General features: G+C 38.2%; 1 protein-coding gene across 3 annotated transcripts in view; it reads right to left on the minus strand.

Moving 5' to 3' along the window:
* Positions 1-23,998, minus strand: part of LOC128753992 (zinc transporter ZIP11-like) — a 65,936-nt gene that overhangs the window by 18,938 nt on the left and 23,000 nt on the right. For 2 of the 3 annotated variants that reach the window (XM_053856268.1, XM_053856275.1), the window contains 2 exons: positions 22,172-22,330; positions 6,426-6,567 (listed from right to left, as the gene is read on the minus strand). In XM_053856268.1, the coding sequence (XP_053712243.1) occupies positions 6,426-6,567; positions 22,172-22,330 (301 nt within the window). The remainder of the gene's footprint in view (positions 1-6,425; positions 6,568-22,171; positions 22,331-23,998) is intronic. The other variant, XM_053856283.1, reaches the window with a different exon arrangement.

Here is a 23,998-nt window from a genome sequence, read left to right on the forward strand (position 1 = left end):
GGTTTCAGGCTTGAATATTATAAAATATTCACACAAAAGAGACTTAGGTTTCACGTGTGAGAGCCCTTCATCATCAAATGGCCACTGACATTACAATGTTAACGAACACCGGGTTTGTATATTCACCACAGACAAAGACGAGAGGACCATTTGGACAACATTATGTAGGATGTATGTATAAATGAGCAGCGAGCTGGAAGAGGGAATGTTGACTAGACTCGAGGTGGTAACACGGGGTACTTTATTCCCACAAGTGAAATTGATTGGAGTTACACAAGTTGTTGGTGGAAATAAAAGCTAAAGTTCCTCATTTGTATTTACTCTTTTACAAAAGAAAAAATGGACAACCAGTGACTTTTTGTAAAATATCGACCAACCCCAACATGAGAACTCGCATGATGTATCTTCACTGATCTCATTTCTTAAAGATGGAGAGAATCCTGTAGAGGCAAACACATTCATTTGACTCACCCTGAGAATTTAGAAACACTTTCACAATGTAAAGGTCAATCCATGCCAGACAGCAGACTACCATCACAAGCCTCTGGTCAACACAAGCTAGTGTGAAAATGTGGGAATAAATAACAGCCATCCATTTTCACTATCTTCTTGTTCAGACGCTAATAGGTCAGTCACTTCAGCTAAAAGCATTAGATGGATTCTGCCAAATAATCGTTCCATCTGGTTAGCCTCTGAAGGGATAGGATTCTGTTCAATGGCTTGTAGATCATTTTAGCTGAAGAAAGCAAAAACAATAAAGGCTGAATGCTGTTAGGGGAACATTTTGCATCACTGTTACTACACAATGAAAGACGCCTGATGAAACCAGCCAGACTAATTTACAATTTTCTAAGTTACTAAAAGCAAGCTTCAAATACAAACAAATACAACCTTGGTTATTTCTTCTGGTGAATTTTGTCTCATGCTGCGAAGTAGCCACTAGCCATTTTAGAAAACCATCTAAAACTCAGGCTCGCTTATGAGCTAAAAGGCAAATTTAGCCAAATGCTGAATGAATTATGAAGACCATCATGCATAAGTAAGAACTGGAATAGTTTTCATCACTGACTTGGGGTCTGCTGCCTCAGCACACAGCTGATGAAACCACGATAAAGGCCTGCTGCAGTAAGTAGTAGAAATTGTGAATGCCTCAAGTGGGCTGTGATAAATCGTTATCACTAATATAATAATAAAGTGACAATCGCAGAATAGTAGTTTAATTGTATAGTAGTATTTATTCATTTTTGTTTTTTTTGTGAGTCACAGTAATAAGCTTGATGATCTCAGTCAAAGTCTAGGACTAAACATAAAGACCATGTCATGTTCTCATAGTGCAGTGATGGAATCACAGAGCTAATCAGAAGAGCGAATAAAAATGCAGGTCCTGTACTTTGTGCAGCCAGTAGTTAATTGAAAAGAAAAATTTACATTTGCTCCTGCTTAATAAAGTGTGATGGATTTTATACTGCATGTTTTGAATTAAATGTAAATAATACTGTCTTTTTGTGTTTTTACTTGCTGCCACCTCTTATACAGTGGTATGAAAAAGTATCTGAACCTTTTGGAATTTGTCACATTTCTGCATATTATCACCATCGAATGCGATCTGATCTTTGTCAGAATCACACAGACGAAAAAAAGTGTCTGCTTTAACTAAAAGCACCAAACATGTATAGGTTTTCATATTTTATTGAGGACAGCATGCAAACAATGACACAAGGGGGAGGAATAAGTAACTGAACCCTCTGCCTCAGGAGACTTCAAGAGCCATTGAAACCAATTTTTACCAAACAATTTAAGTCAAGTGTGTGCCCAATCACTGATGAGTGGCTTAAAGCTGCCCTGCGCACTATGAAACACACACCTGGTAAGAATTGTCTTCATGAGAAGCATTGTCGGATGTGCACCATGGTTCGCTCAAAAGAGCTGTCTGAAAGACCTGTGATCAAGAATTGTTGATTTGTATAAAGCTGGGAAAGGATACAAAACAACCTCTAAAAGTCTGGATGTTCAACAATCGACAGGCAGAGAAGTTGTCTACAAATGGAGAGTTTGCTGCTACTCTCCCAACGAGTGGCCGTCCACCAAAGATGACGCCAAGAGTTCAGCGCAGAATACTCAGAGAGGTAAAAAAAGAACTCTAGCGTGTCTGCTAAAGACTTACAGAAATCACTGGCACAGTCCAATGTCTCTGTGCACACATCAACTATATGTAAAACAATGGCCAAGAATGGTGGACTCCACAGAGGAAGCCACTGCTGTCTAAAAAAACATTGTTGCTCGTTTAATGTTCGCAAAAAGGCACTTGGACACGCCACAAAATATTTTGGACTGATGAAACCAAAGCGGAATTGTTTGGGAGGAACACACAACATCATGTGTGGAGGAAAAATGGAACAGCTCACCATCATAAACATCTCACCCCTACCGTGAAGCATGGTGGAGGGTGCATCATGGTACGGGGCTGTTTTGCTGCCTCAGGGCCTGGACAACTTGCAATCATTAATGGAAAAATTAATTCAAAATTTTATCAGGATGATTTGCAGGACAGTTGAAGCTAAAAAGAGGATGGATGCTACAACAAGACAATGATCCAAAACACAGAAGTAAATCAACTTCAGAATGGTTTCAGAAGAACAAAATACACGTGCTGGAGTGGCCAAGTCAAAGTCCAGACTTGAACCCCATTGAGATGCTGTGGCATGACCTCAAGACGGCGATTCATGCCAGACATCCCAGGAATCTGACTTGGTTTTAGTTAAAGCAGACACTGTTTTTTCATCTGTGTGATTTTGACAAAGATCTGATCACATTTGATGCAGCTTTTATGCAGAAATGTGACAAATTCTAAAAGGTTCAGATACTTTTTCATACCACTGTATTAGTCGGCAGTGATGCTGTAACATGTTACTTAGTGACAGGTCATTCGTATTAAACCCATTTTCAGTGACTAGTAATCAAACCTTTCAAAATCGATAACCAGATTAAAGCTACATATCCAAGTCACAGTGCTTTCATTTTCATATTTGCTTTCTTCTGCTGCGTCTTGGGTGATGTCATGATGATGTCATGTGTAGTCACATTTTCAGCAGGTGGACAGCTCACGTGCAGAACTGCCAGCAACCAGACGTAAACAACAGTGGAGTGAGGGGAGTTGCACAGACATCACTACAGAAATAAAACTGATTACAGAAAGTGGGAAAAAAAGGTGTCGAAGGTTCGGACTCAAAAAAATAAACCAGCATTTAAATCACCTTGAAAGGCCACAAGATGAAAAACGTAGTCATCTTAACTTTTCTGGATAATTTTTGTAAAGATTGGTGCAGGAAAAAGCGGTGCTGATGTTCTGTTCTGCCCTCTCTCGAAGGTTGAAGACTTGCCAGCACAACGTCGCACGGAGACGTTAGCATCACACTAGCAATCATTGAACTGCCGCTACTGCCTCCCGGTGGCCAAAAGGAAACATGACACACAGAGTCTTTGTGTACCTGTGTTTTGTAGTGGACAGGGACTTTTTCCAAATACGTTCATGCATTTCCTGCATTTTCATATCGCATCGTTATATGACTCTCGATATATCATCCTTTGTAAATTTGTGTTCATTTTTAACCATAAATATGGACCTTAAAATGGCTAGTATGTGTGGATTCTCAGGGAGAATGTGTTTTTTTCGTTGTGATTTTAGGGCTAATGTATGGAAGCCCATTTCCGCCAGGTATAAAAAAAAAAAAAAAAAAAAAACTAGGAGATAACCAAGCAAAAACAACAACAAAAAAATCACCAAGCAAGAAAAAGATTTTTTTGCTTGGTGATTTTTTTTATTTATTTATTTTTTGCTTGGTTTTCTCAGAGTTTTTTTTTTTTTTTAACCTGGCGGAAAAACAGCATAACAAAATAAAATATTAGCTCTGCATTCACACATCTGCCATTGTGCTTCAAAAATCACCCAGATGTGCCCAAATAAGTTACTAAGCCTAAATATAAAAACACAACCTCAAGATTGCCATATAACTTGTATCCTCCCTTACTTACCTGTAAATTTAAGTAATGAGTAAAGTAACTGAGTAACTTTTGATGGTACTAATCAGTGGTCTTGAATACTTGCGAACAACACTAACAGTGAACAATAGCAGGTAAAATGTTGGTTTTTTTTTGTTTCACGAGCTTCACTTTCGAGGCTTGTCACAACAGACAACCACTATGAAGCCCTTCATGAAGCACCATTGAATAAACTTCAGAACCATTCAAAGAATAATTTAAAAAGGAGAATCAGTCAGGAGCAGAAAAAAAACACTTTATTGCCCTCTTCATATACCACATATGCGAGGCACGATTTGGGTTTGTTTATCTTCTGTGATGGCTGAAATAGTCGTACCAGGTAGTTCAAAGAGAAGACCTGAGATTGAAGGGAACATTGATAAAGAAGCAGATACTTTTGATGTTAGAGGGCAAAGTCAGGAGAAAATATCCCCAATTGACCCAGAAATCTTGAGATCAAAGAGACACCCACAACCAATCATTTCCAGTGTTTGCAAAGACACACACAAAAAGAAAAGAAAAGTGTTTTTGAACACCTATGCAAGTGAAGAATACTAAGAAGTACCCAGTCGAATAGTGGACTTAAACATAAATCTATCTAATCAAGTAAGTTACTGCTACGAACGCTGATAGGATTGTGAACATTTACATCTTTAGAGGTCACATCAAATCCTGTCATTCCTGAAGGCCGCCCTTCTATTTGACATTAGTATAACCAACATGTCGCGAAGCAGACTACGGTACACGCCTACTTAGCGTTTTCTTCCTCGAGGCCTTGGTTTCTCTGGGACTGGGAATGACCAAAGGCAGCAAGACATGAGGTCTGATATTTGAAACGCTTGACAAATCTTCTGAAGATTACCAATTAACATAAACCATAGCTTCTGGACGACCCCATAGTGTTTTACAATCTCTGTGGCCTTAAATGTCTGCAGTTGGGGGGTGAATACAAAACATAGTAGAATCCGTTTAAAATCAAAAACCTCTTTTATGTTATTGTATTTTTTAACTATTTCACATCAATGAAAAATGTTTCATCATGCATTGTTATACCCCCATCTTAAGGAGACGCATTTCAAAGGATGCTCACTTGCAAATGTGTCACTGGAAGAACACAAATGTTGCAAGCACTGCTGGGGATTACATCTTATTAATATCTTACTGTACATTTCAACAGTTTACCACAAGTAAGCAATTGACGTAATTGACATCAAAAAGCACCACATTGACATTGTACTTGTGTGATGAAATCAATGGTAAAATATGTATCTAAACATACTTGAATGAACGTAGCAAAATTTGGAACATCGTCTGGTGTATCCATTTTGACTAAAGATCAAAGTAGCATTGTTTCCTTTGCATCTTCACTTGCCCGAAGGACACTGCTCAACTGGAAATCATCCACAGCACCAACTGATAAACCCTGGATGAGTGTCTTAAACTTAAACTTGAAAAGATCAAATTTTCTATAAGGGGATCTTCTGATGAATAAAGTTTGTTGATAAAACTACTTAACTGAAAACTCTAATTACCACTGAAGACTGAGACTTAGAGCACTTATTTGTAGAGAAAAATCCATGATTATAAAATGAATACAATACACATCATGAAAATCAATCTACGTTCTGGCAAAACTAGTAGCATAACATCTGGCACTAGACAAAAAACTATTGAACAAATTGGAAACTGATTGAGAAGTCTTATAATAAATATGACAGAAAACGAATAATATTTTCCCATCCTGTTAGAATAGCACTATATGTTAAGGTCCTGAAAATTTCAGAGGCATAGTCCATATCCAATCTTAGAATGTATGCATTTAGGATTAACATATAGATTTGATGTCTCTGTGGGAACAATAAATGATTATGATGATGATCATGATTAACATGTTCTGCATCACGCTTCGATGGCACATGTGTCAGCTGATCAAAAATGGGATAGGCGCCTGCGCTCCCAGCAACCCATACCAGGACTAAGAGTGGTTTAACTGAAGATGGATGTATGTATATTACAGTGCAAATTGTCTGAGACACAGGGTGGTCATAGTAAAACAGTTTTTTAGGATTTAATAGTGATGGAAAATTTGGAGAAATGAAGGTGACTCGTTGTTGTTGTCCTATGCGGATAGGTGCTCCATGCTCCATGCACAAACAGATGAATGTTGAAAGGAAGAAAAACAGTTTCTGAGATTTTGCTGTCGGAGGAAGATCCCCACACCAGTTTGTTAATAAAGATAGAATCATTCAAAGACAGAAGACAAAACTGAAAGACAAGAATAGAATGGAAACAACTTGCCATCAGAGAAGCTCTCTTTCATGCAAAGTGGTTTAATAAATCTATCAGATGGTGTAATGGTTGGATGTGGTATATGAAGTTAGGCTTGCCTGAGGAAGGTCCAGAGGAGGGTCGGGTACCTATCCTGATGGTCATCTCGTCGGAATCCAACAGTGGAAATAATGGATCTTCAGATTTTGCTTTGGGGTCCGAGTTTAGAGCCAAGGCAAACTGGGGGCCAGCACCCACCCCCTAGGGAGAACATAGGAGACATATGAAGTTGCACTGGACAAATCACTGCATATTAACTCGCACATACAAAAAATGTATCCTTGTGCAATAAAGAGTTTCCATATGGCAGCCAAGATACCAGGCGGGTCCCTCAGTTGAACAAAGGGCTGGATTTGCTTGGGCAAATATGCAACCAGCCAAACAGTGATCCTAAATGAGCCCAGATAACTGACCTCTCAAACAAACATCATTTCATTATCCACTCAGGAAGAGGCAGTTCAAAAAGGCCTATGGCAACATGCAGATGACAGTAATTATCAACGCAATAGTCAATTTACTTTGGAAAAACAACAACAACAAAAAAATGCATTTGATGATCTGAGCACTAATAGCGCCATACCGGGAGCTTCAGACAGAAAATGTATTGTAAAATTTTTTGATCCATTAGTCGGAGTACACCACGTGGCTCATGAATTCCCAAGTCAGATGACCATCAGTTCAGGTTGCCTGTCTGAAAAGCAATTCTTTCGTTTTTATTTTCTTAGAGAACCTCATAGTAGCATGCTTTTCTTCATTAAAAATAACAAGATAAGACATCATCACATCTTCTAATTTCAATATCATTTGCTGCTAAATTCATGCTTTTTTTATTATTTATGTATGTTGTATGTATGTTTGTTTGACAAAACAACAGATTCAATTTAATCTCTTCATAAGAACATTTAAATCTCAATTGTTAAACTACATTTCTATTAGAGAAGAATAGGACCTTTATTGTTATGAATCAACAAGTCAATTTCTCTTTAATTAAACATTTAAAAAAAAAATCCATTCTGACATTTTATTAGCATCATGCTGATTTGCACAAATCACTTTGGAAATGACTCCTGTTTCCCTGCCTCACAAGCAGCATTTTCTCATGAGGCTGGACACAGAGACTGTTGCGAAAGCAATCTGTTATACTGAAAATGAAATAAAATTCATAATGTAGATTATAAAACTAATTTGAATCTTTTTTTTTTCACAAGGCATAGTCAGTCTGTCCACAAATAAATCAACACTACAGTAAATATATTGAAACAGGGGGAATTATACAGTTTTAAGAACTAGCCTTTGGTCTTGTCAGACAGTTGCCACAGTGTTAAAATAGAGTGAAGATAAGAAGCACGACTCACCACTTGTGATATTGAACATAAAGCACCCACGCTGCCCACTCTACTAGTACACTCGGAAAAAATATCCAGCCAGAAAAAAAGTGAAAAGACACCAGTTTGTATTTGTTAGGTGCCACTTGGCTGCACTATCAAATGGAATATTGTTAACAAACACTTCAGAAACTTTTTCCAAAGGGGGCATTTATCACAACAATTAGATTGTGTTAACGTTCCCTCTTCTTTCAGCTTGCAAGTACTGTACATGATGACAAAGTAGGGATTTAAACGTGTGCTTCCACTGAGAAGTTTACAAAGTTGGAGAGAGTTTGTATGGACGCATCTACAACATTGCCTGCATTCAACCACATATAGAAAATGACATCAGTGCATCAACAATCTCCCCATAAATTATCATTATTTTACCCGCCCACACAGCATTCTGTCAAAAAAAAAAAAGGCAAATTCCCACCTTTCAGCAAATGTGGGAGGGAGTCGGTCTGTTGTTAGAGAAGACGGCAACACTATCATTAAAGCTGCACTGGGTGGATTTAATTAACCCCCCCTCCACTTCATCTTCATTCTCTGTGAATAATTTGCATCTAGACAAATTCAAAATGTGCTTTGTTCCCCTTGTAAATAATCACTCAGTCAGTCTCTTATTACAGTGACATTAGTCCAGAGATGTGAACAAATGTTTTCAAATAAGACAAGGCCAGAAACAAAGGGAAGCAAATAGTTGGAAATCAAGAATGGTGTTTAAGTAACACTTTACTTTCATCTGATTTATTAGAACATTCGTAAGACATCATTATGTATTGATGCAGCATCATAAGGTAACTTGTGTCAAGGTTTATTACGTATCACAAGTTGTGAACTTAAACTAGTTTTTCAGACTCAAGAACTCTAACCCTTAACCTAACCACACCGTAATGTTATTACAAATGAAACTATTCTTTCAAACTTTGCACCTTGTAATGCCTCAGAAACTATATGTGAGGTTGCTTCATACATTCATTAAATTATCTATGAAGCCCAATAAATGTATTATGATGTATTAAGAATATATTAGAATAATAATGCATCATACATTATACCTTAATATACAGATATCAAGTAACCAAGTAATAATTACAGAGTAATAATAAGAAAATAAAATTCATTAAACTTTTAAATGTGTTTAAAAGAAAAGAAGCACAAGAATGACAAGTTGAAAAGGTTGACAGTAATTAAGCTCAGTGACACTGTTGAGGATCCTTATTTATCTGCTGAAAAGCAAAACACACACAGGGATGCCATAATTGTTTACCCAAATTATAACATATATTTGAGCTGACAAGTCCAGATAATTGAGTCATGGCCTGCCACTCGGCTCTAAATTAATGATATATGGCTGCGGTGGACCTAATACCATGCTGAAAACATTGACATTTTACTTCCAGCCCTCCCTCCCAAGCCCGGCGCACACACAAGCACTGATTCGGGCAACAGTGTGTAGCTCCTGTTGACATCTGGCTATAATGAAGATGTCCATCCAGCTTCTTTTATAGTAACAAGGTAAATAATCACAGAAAAATAGAATCTTGCACAGTATGTCTGAGCCCCCTTTAGCAAAATGAATGTGCAGCAAATATAACTGGCATTAGAACAACTGAGAAAGTAGCCATTTTGTAGAATCAGTAAGGGTGAGTTGACTAAGCTCAGAACACAGATTTTGAACCATTATACTATATGGGCAGTTTGTGAGGCAGACCTTTGAAAAGACTAGTTTGAAATGGAACTGCAGAGTCATCTGACTGGATAAAGACATGGCTCACGGCCAGACAAGGATAAGGTAACAGAAGATTTTCCGGGGGCGAGCATCTTATAGAAGTGTTATCAGCTACAGCTGAGGAGCAGTGGATGGACAATCACGAAATGAGTATTGGTCAGAGGAGACGAAAACATGTGAGCAAAGGCGCCTTTTCCTCTGTGGTACCATATTGGAGATTTGTTGATAGATGATGAAGGTGCACATACATTGGTCTCCTAACAAAACTGTTTTTTCTTGACTTGTGACGAAACTCTTCTGCGCAATAGTACGAGCAGACTGCACACTTGGTTTATAAGTCAGCCAGCACACCATGCACCTGGAAAACCGATGTATGGCCATGAAAGTGACTTTACTGTTTTGCCATTTTGAACTTGGCAAAATGTCACCCTGTGAGGCCTAAATTCTATTGGCATATATTGACACAACGCCATGTAGAACATGGGGTTTACATTTATGCTTATACCGGACGAGGCCCCGTTATCGCACACAAGTGAGACGATTGTGTCTTCATGCACGGTTGACCTACGCCAGAGTGCTCTGTACAAGGCAAGAGAAAAATATTAAATGACCACTAAGCACTACATCACAGGAGAACAAGTTGAGGCTCACTGTGAGAGGGGACACATCCCTTCAACGACACTACTGATACGGCTAATCCTCTGTCGGCTAGCAGATGCAACTGGTTGTTGTTATTTCAGCACTTTATTTTGTGACGATTAAGAATTTTACTTTTGATGTGCTTACTTATTGCACTGTGGTTGATGGATCCATTTCATTTTTTAATTATTTGAAAGGGCAAGCAACATGTTCAGTGTTTTATTTTCTGTGAACTTGAACACTTTAGACAGACCTCTGATCTGATTTATTTTGCAATCATTTGGGGATTATCAATGTAGTATTCTCTGTGGTGTGTAAAACTAGAGGTATATGTTGGTAATGTTTGGAAATGTAGATGTTTATTTGCAAAATAAATAAATAATGTAAAAAATACTTATCTGCCACAATATAATACATTTAAGCAAAAGTACAACATGTTCAAGGGTTTTCTCAGTACATTTTAGGTGACAATACTGCATTCACAGACGCATCATGCAATTTTGAATAAATACTTCTGTTGTGTGTCAAGTGTGTTTACAAAAAAAATAAATACATAAAACAAAGTAAGGTAACTTATATGGAGCGATCACTGCTCCACTGATTTTACTGTGGAGTTCCTTCTCAGCATTTCTGCCTTTGAGCTGGCAAGCGTTTAACAGGAGAGCACTTGATTATACATCTGACATTGCAGTCAAAGGAAGTACAGTCTTTTAACAAATGCAACGTATTAAGTGAGCCAAACACCCACCAGGAAGCAGGTCGAAGGGGTAATTAGTGGAATTCCTGTTTGTATAACTAATGAGTTTATTGACTACTAAGGAGTAGGAAGGCAAATAGCTCTCAACAGTGCACATTATTAAGTATCACTATATAATCAAAACCTATCACTTCGTACTGGGTGGATACATACCTGTGCAATCAATGATAAATATGGAGTGCTTACTTTTTACAAAAGGAGATTCATATATTTTAAAGTTCTCATATTTCTTAAACATAGCGATCAGGTGACAGATTGAAATAAGCATTCAGTTTAAAAAAGGATAATGTCAAGTGGAGAACAGGTTCAGTACAGAAGAGAATGCACTATGCTATAAATTTATGGATTGAAATTTCAAGGATATTTGACACACCCACAAATATTTTTGTAGTTCTTCTCAATTTGAGCCTCAATTTGATAGCTACTGACTGGATTCAACATTAAGTAAGGGTTACTGACCTTGACCTTCTATTGGCAAGTCCCCAGGAATCAATGTGATAGCACTTGACATTACAGTAAATGCAAAACACAAGTCAGATGAAAAGTAACATGGATAGGAACTACAGGAATTAAATAAAATAGTACCAAACAGAAATGCTTTACTAGAACCTTAACTGAAGTGAGGCCCACAATCAGCCGTATAAAAGGCTTATTCATGATGCAATTTGACTATCAAAACATAATAGGCAATTCTAGAAAGTTTTAATGCGACTTGGGGATTTTTTTGTGCACAACATGACCATCTTTCATTTAATCATTGAGGAAAACACAAAATGAAGAAGCCATTTTTCACTCATTTCTTGAAGTTATTTACTAAACCAACTAACAATTCAGGAGCAACTGGCACAATGCCAAAAGTTGGATTGATAAAAAAAATGAATAATTACTCTGTCAGATAAAATTTTGGTAGCTTCTTATTCTGGAGGACAACACGATACATTCCGCTTCACTTCGCAAATTGACGGAAGATTTAGTGCTCCAACCAATCCCTTTTGTTAGATGCTCTTCATGAACATTTACAATGATGGCAGCAGCAAAAGAGGTCCCAATTTCTGTCTTTTAGAAGGCTTTGATTCATTACTGTGCATTTAGATTGGATTAGATTTGGAGATGCACAATTAAAGACAAGACTGTTGAAAACCAGCTGACATTAAATAGATCTTGTCTAAGAATCCATAATTAGAATTATTGCATTATTCTGATGTGTGTGCTCCAGAGGGAAGCGCAGAGACAAAGTACTTCTATGATTTGCTTTCCATAATAAAGTTATCAGTGTTATGTTCGCTGTCAGTACTTTTTATAACAGTAGATCACAGACATTTCCCATCAGAGACGTCAATAAGGTACAGTAAGTGGCAATTCCAATGGAACTCAAATGACTCAAAGACAGCCAGCGAATTTGGCTTTCTGTAGTTCCAAATATAGTCTCGCTTTTTGGATTGAAGCCCCTGCATTTCGTTTGACATGTTGTGATCATAAAGAGTGAAAATGTGAGTTATTTGCTTAATAAAACACAAAGCAGTTTATGTGCAATAACAAGGTGCAAGACCACTATGTATGAGTTATATTTTGGGGTCCAATGGCAATGTGCAAGAACAACTTCTGTCAGTCAAATTTTGGGGCTAATTGTTTCAGTGATTAAGGGCCTGCGTCATCAGACACCTCTGTTAAGGCCACAGAAGAAAACCAAGCTGGAGCTCAATAAAATAAACAATATTCAATTTCCACTACAGTTCTACACTCCAGTACGACCCTCAACCACACTGATGGTGTTAATCCAGCGACTACAACATATATAGCACCGATTGTAGCTTCAACCCTTCAAAGACAATTTGAGTTCATGTTTGAGAAAAAAAATCTTTTTACAGTATTCAATTTCACAAAGAACAAAAGACTCTCTGTCATGGGTTTACATGTAACTTAAAATACAGGTGATTCAGAGGTAAACATCCGACTTACGGTTCCGACCAAACGGTTGTAAGTCAGATTGTACGTAAGTCGAATGCCATTCAAAATAGCCGACACGAGGGTTATAAGTGCGACTGTAGTGGTAGATGGCTGTGTGAGAGTGAGATGCTGGGATACTGTGCTGCCGTAACTGTTGTACGCAATGTCGGGCTGCTACGTGCTGCGGTGCCAGACATTGAATTTAAAAAAAAAAAAAAAAAAAGCATCCGCTTTCCGTAGCCATAAGTACGGGATGGATGGATGATGGATGTAAGTCGAGCAGGTCGTAAGTCGGATGTTACCTGTATATGAACCAAAGCTGTGAACCATCCATAGATTCTGCTGTGTATTGTTTTGGACAAAGAGAAAGAGCACTGACAGAACTTGATGAGATGTGATGGTGTGAGTAATTCTATGATGAAGTTTGGTGGGGTCATACATGGCATGGACAAAAACACCTGCAATGACGGACTGCTTCAATGGGGATCAACCAATATTTTCCTTGGTATTCTTGCAAGGTGCAAAGGGAGCAAAGTAAAATCGAGACAGTACAGAAATGTGCGGTTGAAGGCTAAGTAAAAAAAATGGATGAGAATTTCCCAAATGTAAGCAAAAATATTTTTCATCAGAAAGCCTCCCATATATGTGATTATTTCCACTCACAGAAAGATGGATTGGACTTTGAGCTGGCCTAGCAGTTACATGTCTCGACACTTCTGATTTCACAGCAGAATTGAAAGCCACCCTCAGATAAACCAAGATGTGTGGATTGAATCATAAAAGTGCAGCAATATGGTGGGAAGCTTGCATCTATGTATGATCACACTATTGAGATTTGATTCTTTGAGGCAGGAAACAGATTTTTTTTCTGTAGAAAAACTTCTTCACCACTAATAAACATACTTTTATGTAATTTCTTGGCATATCAGCATGTATGACATTCAAATCATTTGTGTCTATATTGTATGAAACATTATGCAAGATGATATACTCCACTACACCACCTGAATCTTGCAGAGAAAAAAAAACATGCCAATCCCCAAAAAGTCACATGTGAACTGCTTGAAAATTTAATTAAACATTTTGCTTGTCTCATTAACTGAGCACAACTGGCCTGAATTTAAAGGTCACTTTAAAATTCCAATAATTTTGGAATCCACAACCTAAAACAAACTAGAAAATGAATAGCATCTATAAATGTTCTACCCTAAATAAACAGATGAATGAGAGAATTTTCCACAGACAGACAAAGCAAAGAGCAGCACCAGTCAACAAGCTGACACCAGAGAGGGACTATGGAGTTTAAATCATGTTGTCATGGTGATGGTCCCCCACAGAGACGTGACTGCAAATACAGAGATTATTTTGCAGGTTTAATAGCACACAGTGGCTTAAGATCCCCGTTACACTCGTAAGTCTCAAGTGTCTTTATGTTGGAGTGAGTGCAATGGATCATGGACATGAACATGGATCTGCTGTTTAAAGCTTCTCAACACACACCGCTGCACATGGATATGCCTGGGGCCAATGAGTTTGCTAGGTGACATTTTACACTGGCAGATTATTCATAGGCAATGTAGCTCTGAGCAGGCTAAAGTGGAAAAAAAATCCCAAATACACACTGATACTAACATACTCTGGTCATGTGATATTCAGTGAGGAGCAACATCCTTGTGCCCATGTGGTGAATAAATGAGAAGTGCTTTTGGCTGCATGAATCACTGGGCTGCAAAAGACCTTTGTGACCTGCAAAGCCAGTCACGATCTAATTGTGAAAACGCTACTGTCTCACTTCAGATTAATGCATTTACACGCACGACTATTTTCCCAGAGGCACAAATCTACATGTTTAATCCTTGATACATCATCATTAATAAAGGAAAATCGTTTCCTAATGCAATACTGCATTTGCAGTAGAAGGTAAAAATATAGATCTTTTGACAGCTGCATCTGCTCTCCTGCCAAACATGTTGTAACATCGGATATGTATAATGTTTGCTTTTTTTCTAACCAACTAAATGAAGCCCATTGACAGGCAACAGAGCATTTATTTATGAAGCAATTAATTATAAGAAGATGAACGTTAACTGAATTTGCATTATGGACAAAGCATAGTTGGGGTTAAAATTGGCAATGAAGTTGGACGAAAATGTATGTAATGTAATGGTGAAACATTTTCTAGGATAAAGATTATCAGTTTAACAAATGTGGAATGGAATGTAATACTTCATAGATTATAACAACAACAATAATGAACACATGGCTGTGGTAATAGCCACTAAACAGTTTTCATAATGTCACTTTTTTGGAACGTTAAACCAGGACACACTGTACAGAAAACATAAAACCAATACAAAACTGAAGAATGGACTGTTCATACATCTGCTTGGCACCTCGCTCAATCCAAATTAACGTGTTTTAACATGTGATGCAATCATTTAGATTTATTTCACTATATAATCGATTACAGATTACATCAAGTATAAATAATTCAGGAACTCATTGACTTCCTGCCATTTACCATCACTTTGTTGTTTCCTTCTATGACTCACATTATGTTGCTCACAAGCTCATAGGCTCAGCATGAGAAAAAGGCCCAGTGTCCTCTGACACTGACAGGCGGTCTTGAGCTGAGTTAAACACACATTACCAATGCAACCATTGGCATCTGCTGACATGTCCACAGAACAACTCAACAGAAGGATGTTATTTTGTGTCAACTGCAAAGATGTACAACTTTGGACAAACTTGTTCACCCACCTTGTATAGCAGAAGAACTGTGAACTGAGAAACAGGTGCTGAAAAAGTTTCACACACAAACTTAATATACAGCAGACAGTGGAGAAGAACAGACATACGCGACCTGATGACAAAGATAGTACTTTGCGGATATAAATATCACGCATGTGGTAGAAAGTGCCATCAAATCCTTCATTTCAATTTTCTCTGGCACACTGAAACATTGGGGAAAAAAAACCTGATCAAAGCTGCCAGGTGTGAATTCATCATCACACAGCAGGAAGGACACATTCGGTCAGCGGATGGATTTGGTACCGACAGTAATTGAAAACCTATTGCGTCAACATGCAACACAGAAGGCTGATGATAGTTTCTATTTGAAGATGGTGACACGTCCTGCTGCTACAATTTAATTTAGAAAAAAAAATATCAGAAGACTAAACTTAAAATGAATGATTCAAGGGCACACACGAAACATGAACCTCAACAGAAGATAATCTTTGTTGATAAGATCATTCTCTGTACGTTCTATTGACAGGTATGGGCCAGTAGCTTTTATCTGTCATTGCGCAAAAGTCTGACTCCTTCATAGACCATTACGCACCTCTGAAAATATTTTTATTTTTATCAAAAGATTTTGACCCTCATGTAATAGGTCCAGGTCAATTCCTGGTCCTACTACTAAACCAGTGCAACAGGTGAGCACAGCAGACTCAATCAAGTTAGACTTCAGAGGTCAGTAAATATTGATTTTGTTAAGCCGCTTCGCTGCCAATACACTCGACACATATGATGAGATAATGTCAACATGTCGAACATTAAGTACCAAACGTCTGCCCTACGATTAGATATCACTTCAGTCACAGTGAAGCTTCAATTCTGTGGTTGTGATGAGAAAGACATCATCGACTCACACGCCACAAATTTAACATTGAAAGAGAGATGCTCTGCTTTACTTGTCAGCCTGCACCTGTGCATCCTTCTGAGTATTGCTGGAAGACAAGGCACTGAGCATCAATGAGAGGGCACGGGACAATAATGGCAGTTCAGAGAGGAATTTAACCTGCTCTTGTTCAGCAGGTGCATGAGTGAATCAATGTGGACTTGCTGGCTCTGTCACTGATGAACAGATTAGACGTGAATGCTTTCTCAATAGAGTCAAACAAGTGTCTGCACGCACTGTTTTAGTAAAATGAAATTTGTCACATTCCGCCGGCAGGAGGGAGATTTTGATATTATTACTCACTAAAAGTAAACTGTATTTAAAGTTGCATTTATTTATTTTATAAATATGTATGATTCGGGGTGAGACAAACGCTTAAGGATTTTTTTGTACCTCGGGTAGTTGTGAATTTAATTTAAAATTACAGTAATCTGCAAATTCAGAGCAGAAGGAGAGTGTACAAAACAAGACAAACTGATAGTATAGGAGCACTTTTACCTTTTTTTAATCCGATTACCGGTACTCAACTCAAATGTTGTATAAAATACTATATTAATACTAAATACTATATACCAAATAATTTCATAGCTTTATCCTTAACGTCAGGTGTATAATGTCTCACTGTCACTCTGAGAGCACTACAAATGGCATAAGATCTAAACCTCTTATGACATTTATTCTTCTTTTTCCCTGCCATTTCTCTCCTGGTGTCATGGTGACAGTTTGGGAAATGTCGGGTCGTGATAATGACTAGCACAAAATCAGCCAGGAGCACAATGGGGGTCACACACAGGGAGGTGTCATCAGTGTTTAGACAGCTGCTGGTTCCACTTTTAGTGGCTCCTCTACAAACACAGGATCAGTTATAGCAGAATAGTTTCCCAAGTGGGAAATGGATGGTAAAGAGGAGGCAGTTACAGAAAATGAGGAGATAGACAACGGATGGTGAGAGCTAAGACGCTGTAGATGGCAGGGACCTAAGAAGATATGTAAAATGTTTTCAAAGAAATATGAATCAATTTCACATCAAAAAATACCGCAACAACTGATGACACCGGAAATAAAGATGTGACTTCAAGCAATGCTGTCTGTTTTGTCCATCAACCATATTATCATTTTGTAAAAGGTTTAGATCCAAGGTTTGAAGTGAACCACTTTGTGACACTCACAACTAAACAGGTATCATTGGTATTAGTTTGGAGATGGAATAACCTTTTTATTTTTTTTTTGGAACCTTTCTATTTAAACCTTTCCAGTTGACAACACCATGTCGACAATATTACATGCTCAAGGGTTGTTTTTCAATTTCTAATGTCATATAAATAATGTATATATATAAACTGTTCAAACAAGGTAAACAGACCCATGTACACACATTTTAAAATGCTATATGGACGAGGTGGTAACTGTCAGTGAACAGTTCACATACTCCATAAAAGCAATCACAGCCTCTGAACTAATGATGCTGATACTCTTCCTTCCATACTGTACCTCTTCAGCCTAAAATGCCTACATCCACTTAATGCTTGCGGCTACGGACCAATGAAGACATTTCTCACCACAATATTTACAAACTCTGCAATGTCTCTAGCAGAGTGAATGGCCCAGATGGGAGTCATTTTGACTCGACGAAAACCCTGAGCAGCCAAATTGCTAAAAGCAATTTCAAATAAAATCCATGACAGAAAAGACAGGAGCTGCGTGTACGTACATTGACCACTATAATAGGATGCTTGACAGAATGAAAAGGCACGTCATTCGGAATGAAATGACTTGCAGTCGTTTAGATTTCAGTCATGTAGAATGATAGGACTTTTGCCAATCGTCGATCGTCATCTTTTTTATGTCCTTGCGTATGTTTACCCCATGTGACGAGACTACTGGACAAATTCTGAAGAAACACCTCGTCTTTGACTGAAGTAGCGATGTAACAGTTACAGCTAAAAACGGTTAACCGTTGTAAAATCCTTGACAGTTCGTATTGTCCTTGTTTGAAATAACCATGAAACCAAACTAGTATCATTTTGTATGTATGTGAATTTAGAGGTTTCACGGACGACTGTGTGTGTGAAATATACGTTTTTAATTGAACAGAAATATTGTTTAAATATTGTTTCCAATGGTTTCATCTGATGAATAGGGGCAATGAAGAGTGAAGCACACACGCCAGAGAAAAGGGCTGCGGAGGCGCCGCAGCATTCTACTCATGAAATTAGTCAATAATATATGATGTTGATGCTACAGAAAGGTCGTCTCTGTAGATTAACATTGGAAGAAAACAGCACCTCAAGATGGACCAGCACTCCAGACCATTCTAAACCATCGTTCCTTTGACATTTTTTAACTGATGATCAACGCATCAGTGCACAAAAGAGACTTTTCTAAGTATCTCAAAATGTTTACACAATTGCACTCAAAATGTTTACATTTCATTGTACTATTCTTAAATTTATGTTTCATTAGCCAACAATAATATTCAGGTGTTTAGAAAAACACAAATTATGCACACAAATCAAATAAAGCAAACAACCTTTCCTCTGTTTCAAAATAAATAAGGTACTCATTTGAGCACACACCACAAAGAGAACTGACTGGAATATTGGTATATTCTTTGCTGGAAGGTGTTGCCGTGTTATGGTTGGCGGGAAGCGTAGAAATGAATTTACGTTCAGCTTAAAGGCATTGCCCGTGATGGTTCTGTTTGGTTTAGATTAAATGTTTGCTGCAGGAGCAAAATATCAGAATCGGATAGTATCGTCTTGCGTCATATTGACAGAGGAAGACTCAATGATCGACATACATTTATTCAGATGACGGAAGAAGTGCTTGTGTAACCATAGCTAATGACCGGAGCATTAAACCATTGGAACATGAAATGCAGTTTATGAAAGGCTGTGTGTGAATTCCTGAGCATCTCCAAGTACATGACATCATTACTGTTTGCTGTATCTGGGGTGTTGGAATGAAAAGCTTTGTCGTGGTCACTGCTGCACTTGAACCACAAACTTCTACAGCTTTAACGTTCATTTTATTTAGTTATTTAGTTATATGACTGCTAAGGAGACAGCTAGAAGAAAATGTTCCCCAGTCCACGTCAAGATATGTTGGGCGTTAATGTTTCTGGAAAGGGCATAGGAGTCCAGTTATACTTCAATAAATCATTCAGACTGAATGAGCAGCTATGACCTTTGGAGTCATTAAACCATAACCTTATCTAAAAGTGAATGAAGATTTAACAATAAAAATGAATCTGTCTGATTATGTGAAGAATAAATTTATTATGACGATATTATGTTTGGTGCGTTTTGATTGTCTTTGCCAAGTGACATTCTGTCTCCATTGACAGATTGTGGCCATGAGTAAAGTTCCAGGTTCCAGAATTGTGAGCTTGGCTTTTTGCAGAAGCACCAGCCTCTTAATGATGGTAGAATGCAGAAACACCTGATTAGATTAGATTAGCCCCATATCTTTCTGTTGAAGTCCATTGTCTTCACACCTCAGTGACATCCCAAAATAGGTAAACCCAGAACAGAAAGGAAAACACCAGAAAGGATATGAATTCCCACCTCTCCAACAGAAAACCATGTTAAAGATCTGCTTTGTCTGAGCCAAGTTGAAATTGGAAATTGGAGATTTCAGTTTAACTGACATATGAACTGCTACGCTGCCACTATCCAGTAGGTGGAAATCGATACTCAACGGTTTGAAGCTTAACAATGTTTGGTACTTTTGTGTGTGTTTTTGTGACTAATATATATTAACATCTTTCATAATTAAATGTTAGTCATTCAAAAATAACATTTATTTCGCAATATATTAACTTTAACAACATATCATAACAACGTCCAACAACTGCTTGTATTGCTTCATCACAGATTCACATTTTGTTTTACGGATACACGCAGCAGAATGTTTGTAAAAACGGTTCACTGCTAAATGCTAACATGCTAGAATGCTGCAAACGGTGATATTGACTCAGATTGAGCCCACTACACAGAGTAGCCCCTCAGCGTGAGGCTCTGCTGCAGCATGGTATTCAGTGTCAGAACCTCTGAGAAGCGACGCTCTTCCAGCGTCACAACAGCAGTGATGGCTGTTTGTTGGAGATGACTTCAGAGTGAATGAGAGTGGCTTCTTCTTTCGTGATCTCATGAAAAATGACTAAAAAAGCTTGGAATGTGAAACACATCAGACAACATCAGAACCACAGAAAAATCTATGCATCCCAGTCAAGTGCCTGCTCAACTCGAAATATTTTCTTGTCTCCAGTGTTCTCTAAACACACACCATGAAGATTGGAGTTCGTCGAGAGAAACACTTAAGCCACATGATGGTTAAAAATAACTGTTAAATTATAATTTATATTTTACATATTGTTTTATTCTAGTTCATTATTCAAAAAAACCTTAAATCGTTGAATAATCGTGAATATGATATGAATAAAAATAATCGCAATTATAATTTTTGCCACAATTATCCAACCCTAGTCAGTAGCAAAAAAAGTATCAAATTCAGTTCCCATCTGTAGCTTTCCCTGCCACTTCTGGCACACAACTGTTACTTCTAAGATTCTGGTGAAGGACGTTTTGATTTCGGTCTGAACCATGCTCCTTTTCAAGTCAACAGTCGTTTAGGAGCTCAAACACAACAACACCATCAAAAAGCCCTTTGTTGCAATCGAGAGTCACGATCAGCTCTATTTTGGGCTCTCAACAGAAAGGCATTTGTCCTTTTCTTACCAGTGTCAGGAGATTTCTGCATTTGCAACCAGATGTTCAGAAACATACAGCAACAATGACACACTGACAATTACTGACAAAATGGGGAGCCGTGAAATGGAATTTCAGTCTCACTGTGAAACATCTAATGCAGTTGTGAATAAAACACCGCCTTCTCTCTTTGATTATGAAATTTCATTATGTCTGTCACTGCTACCTCAGAAAATACAATTACCTTGAGCATTATTTGACAACTTCTCCCTTTCTGCAAATCCCTTGGTAGAACAGTTTCATTATTCACAACATGAATTGACATTCATTTTCTTTTTAAACTTAACTTTTAAGCTAAACTATACACCGAATCAAGGATGATTCCACTCATACTTGGAGTATTCCACAAGAAGGTCTGAGACCTGCTGGATGATCTGTGTAATACTGACAATACTGGGATGCAGTCGTCCACCTGGCGAAATTATTTGTGGCCCTTTCACACTTGAATGTGAGAACCTCATATGAGAAAAATGCATTGTTCAAGGCACCCAATTTTCTTGTATGCCATGATATTGGTGTTCCCATTTGTGAGTGGAGGACGCAAAAGAAAAGCTCTCCTAACAAAGAAGAGACCCCATCCTGGATCACCTAAACCAGAAAGGAGAACTTCCACGCAAAGGCAGAAATAAAATGACAGATTCTCAACCTTGCTATTACTACTCAAGATGCAGCCCCTGGTCTTTACCAAAGGCAGGGGGTTAGAAATCCAACCCAGAAACATTCCAAGTTTATCTGATGGCCTATTTGTTCAAAAGATGAAAAGCTATAAACAGGACGGACAAGTGTTGGTCACACTGAAGAATATTGTATAATTTGTTGCTGTAGTCTGTGTATATTTGAGTAATGCAATGACAGTGTGTAGAAGTGAAGCAGAATATTTACCTTACATACCAAAAAAATCTGTCTTACCAGTAAGGGCATGGTCACGTCAGCAATGTAAACAAAGGCTGCTCCTAGAGTGAAACCCACAGCCACAGGGACGAAGGCAAATGAGCCGTATTTCCCAGAATCCTCAGCCATGTCGATCGCCGGTGCCAGTAATGACCAATAGGAAGCAGCCAACATCACCTAAGACAGGACAGAAAATAAAGCACAAGTTCACATTCATTTTTGGAAAGAGTCCACTCAGTACGGAGTTAATTCATACGTTGAAGCTGGATGGAACATTTAAACATACCAAGTTAAAGGTTGAAATTACACTTAAAGTTAGCCACTTCACAGCCAGATTCAGCACTGATTTAAATACTTTACTTTTACTTCTTTCCCCTCTGACCTGTTAGACTGAGACTGCAGAGCCGCTGAATTAAAGCAGGCTAGACACAAAAGTATTTTCCATGACGGTCAGAAAGATTTTCTTTATCTGTCAGTGAAAATAAAATGAAGAAATAAATACCATTTCTGTCCTTTAATGTTCCACAGACAAATGCAGCGAGAAAAATACATCTCAAACCAATGTAACGACAAATGATTTTGTTCAGGGTTTTACGCAAGCAGACGCATCATTACTCCTGTGATTCCCCTCTGCCATCCCTTACTTAAGATAGCAGTGATTCGCAGTAATGCCACATCTCCTTTTACTGTTTATGTACATAAGTATATGTATGCAATCTGAAGCAGGAGGATGTGAACGTTGTGCTATCTATTGACATTGGCCTGTTTCTTCCCTTGCAAAGCAATTCAGGCGTAAGGGGTGAGCTCTATTTACACACTTGGATTTGTTGTTCGTCCTTGGGTGCATGAGCAGGGAGAACTGAGAGGTGCCATTTTGTCTGTTCAGAGTCTGCCATCAGGATCGACACATCTTAGACAGAGGGCATGACCAAACAGGAAAGAAATTTTAAAAGCCTTAAGTGGAAATTGACTCTCGCCCCGACTGGCTCAGTGCATGTGCAGATTTTGACCAACTACAAGTGACAGCTCCAATAGTTCACTTAAAATAGTGGCTCTTCTAGTTGCTGTTGATTCCACCATGTGAAGCACAGCTGCACTGGAGGAATGGTGGACACTGCCGGCCGGGAAGGATACACACGGTCGAAAAGCGCATTTTTGTGCACTGAGATCGTAACAGTAGTGCGCAAGTGTGCAGGTGCGCATCTTAGAGGGAACATTGGTCCCTATGCGATGAAAGCGCTCAGAAGAACCCTTCCTGTGACTGACTCCCATATTGTTCTTTCAATCCAAAAAGCCTATTCAAACCACGTCCAAAATTGTAATACCAATTACCAACTGTCAACTCTACAATGAACAAGCTATTTCAACATAGATCAGTGACTTGAATTCTATGGTGAATATCAAAGACTTTGATACCCCCCCAAGCTGTTCCCTGTGAGAAATCAGTACGCTCGAGTAGCTACTTTCAGCCACAGCTTTAAGGAGTCAGCTTTATTTTTGTAATAAAATCCGGGGTGTAACAACAGTGTTCCAGGAAATCTAACATTTTAATTCACATATCAATCTAACAGACAGATCAACTAAAAAAAAAAGACAGCGCCAACATTTTCCCCTATGTCTGTTATTTCTTATTCTCTCCCAGTCAGACATCCAAAGGGATCAAAACATATCCGTGCGCAATGTAGACTTCAAATTCCAAACTCACCACTGCAGGAATAATTCTGCCTGATCTCTTTGTGCTTGTGAGGTAACAAAAGTAGGGCAAGAAAGATCAAAGAAGCGCTCGACAAAGTTAGTGGAGAACCCAGAGGAACTTGGATTTCTTCTTCCTCCTGTTTATACAAG

The sequence above is a fragment of the Synchiropus splendidus genome, chromosome 1, assembly GCF_027744825.2.
Source record: "Synchiropus splendidus isolate RoL2022-P1 chromosome 1, RoL_Sspl_1.0, whole genome shotgun sequence".
NCBI lineage: Eukaryota > Metazoa > Chordata > Actinopteri > Syngnathiformes > Callionymidae > Synchiropus > Synchiropus splendidus.